This window comes from Copadichromis virginalis, linkage group LG5 (genome assembly GCF_057382275.1).
Source record: "Copadichromis virginalis isolate Kocher_CV1m ecotype Utaka linkage group LG5, C_Virginalis_male_GT1.1, whole genome shotgun sequence".
NCBI classification, from domain to species: domain Eukaryota; kingdom Metazoa; phylum Chordata; class Actinopteri; order Cichliformes; family Cichlidae; genus Copadichromis; species Copadichromis virginalis.
Window position 1 is genome coordinate 39,185,284 of NC_140622.1, and position 1,709 is coordinate 39,186,992.

The 1,709-nt window shown below is 39.1% G+C and overlaps 1 protein-coding gene across 1 annotated transcript; it reads right to left on the reverse strand.

The window, feature by feature from the left end:
- Positions 1 to 1,709, reverse strand: LOC146710357 (odorant receptor 131-2-like). Its single transcript, XM_085457993.1, has 2 exons — positions 1,563 to 1,709; positions 1 to 828 (listed from the first exon to the last, which is right to left on the reverse strand). Exons 1-2 carry the CDS (start codon positions 1,707 to 1,709, stop codon positions 1 to 3), a joined length of 975 nt encoding a protein of 324 aa, XP_085314119.1.

The window sequence follows — 1,709 nt, forward strand, 5'->3', positions numbered from 1 at the left end:
TTATACTGTTGCAGATGTAACATTAAGTGAGGCCTTTTTAGTAGTGGTGTTTTCTGGGTGGGTGATTCCTCTCTCACGGCAAACGAGGTACCTTCTCACATATTTCCTGAACGTCTGGTCTCGCAGTCCATAAACGATGGGACTTATAAACCGTGGTATGATCTGGACAATGACAAAGGAAGCAAATCGTATTTGACTTTCCCGGTTTGGGAATAAAAAAAACAAGCTCCGTTCAAAAATGTTCCTCAGATAATTCAGCATAAGTAGCAGCACCTGAAAACCATGAAGAAGAATAGTGTTTCTGGCTTTTTTGATGTCACCGGTTAGTCCCTTGGCTGCAAATATAATCCTAGCGTAGGTGTATATGAGTGTGAGCCAGACCACGACAAGACAAACAATGTGTGAAGCGTCCCTCTTGTTCAGGCTGTATGTGCTTCTGAACACGAAATCTCTAATGCATCTCACTTTAGAGTGAAAGAACTGCAGAGGCTCTGTAGCCAGGAGGATGAACAGGTCAGGGAGGATAGAGAGTGCACTGGCAGCCCAGATCAAACCAATCAGAATGTAGGTTTTCTTGACTGTACAGATCTGCCCGTGACGGAGAGGCATGCAGACGGCGATGTAACACTCGATTGCCATGCCAGCCAGATTTAATGGGGAGTTGTGGGAGACGATGATGGAAATGATCAGCAGGATGATGCAGTAAGGCACGAAGAAGATGCACAGGGCGTAACTGATGATGAGGAGAAGAGTTGACAGGAAAAGCAACATCATGTCATTGATCACCAGGTGGATGAAGAGAATGTAACGAGGGTTTGAATGTAAGATCTGTAGAGTAAAAACAGTGAATCCACACATGTGAGGGAAACAGGATTCCTTTTAAAGCAATTTGATGTTTCTGCAAATGGGCAAGAAAAGATTTTCACTACATGGTACTGAAAGCAGACTCTACGGTTAGCAATAACTGACACAAAGTATTACAATAAGGATTTTTAACTATTCGAACTACTTAATATTGATTTAATCACATTTTCCTGAAATTTTACACCTTTAAAGAAAGCTTCCATGTTTTTCAGAAGCAGATGATTTTTATTTTATTTCAATAATACGGAGTAAAAGACTAGATTTAAAGGCATGCTTTGATGCATAAAAATACACTATTTGCAGAGAAGCACACTGTATCAATATTTCCTAATGTCGTTTTTTACATAGAAAAATCTGAAAATGAATCACAGTGAGAGTGATAAACTACTCTTTTTTCATGTATCACTTAAGATTCAGAGCAAAACCAGCACACCAAAAACATGAACGCATAAATATATAATACAAAATACTACTATACATATGCAGTCAGGCAGCAAATACTGATCTTTATCCTTTTAAACAAAAAGAAGAACGAGCTTTGCCATTAGATTAAACTCAAAACAGGTAAAACTCTGCATCCGTTTCTTTAAGCAGAACAAAACAAAGTCAGAAAGGGTTTGCATTTAAGATCTGCCCTGTGCTGCAGTAATAATAATCACAATTTTTCATGATTTGTACAACAATGTACGAGTTTATACCTGATATTTTCTGAAGGTGTGGATCAGGGTGCCATTGATGTAATTAATGGTGATGCAGAGGGCTGCAGCTACTATGTAGTTGGTCAGGAGGGGATTCTCCTCATATGAGGTTGGAGTGGAAGAGAAATTGACTGAAGACAAATTCAT

Coding starts and splice junctions, on each gene's coding strand:
- LOC146710357 (XM_085457993.1), bottom strand. CDS start 1,709: ATGAATTTGTCTTCAGTCAATTTCTCTTCCACTCCAACCTCATATGAG. Junction 829..1,562: donor ACACCTTCAGAAAATATCAG/GTATAAACTCGT, acceptor TTTACTCTACAG/ATCTTACATTCAAACCCTCG.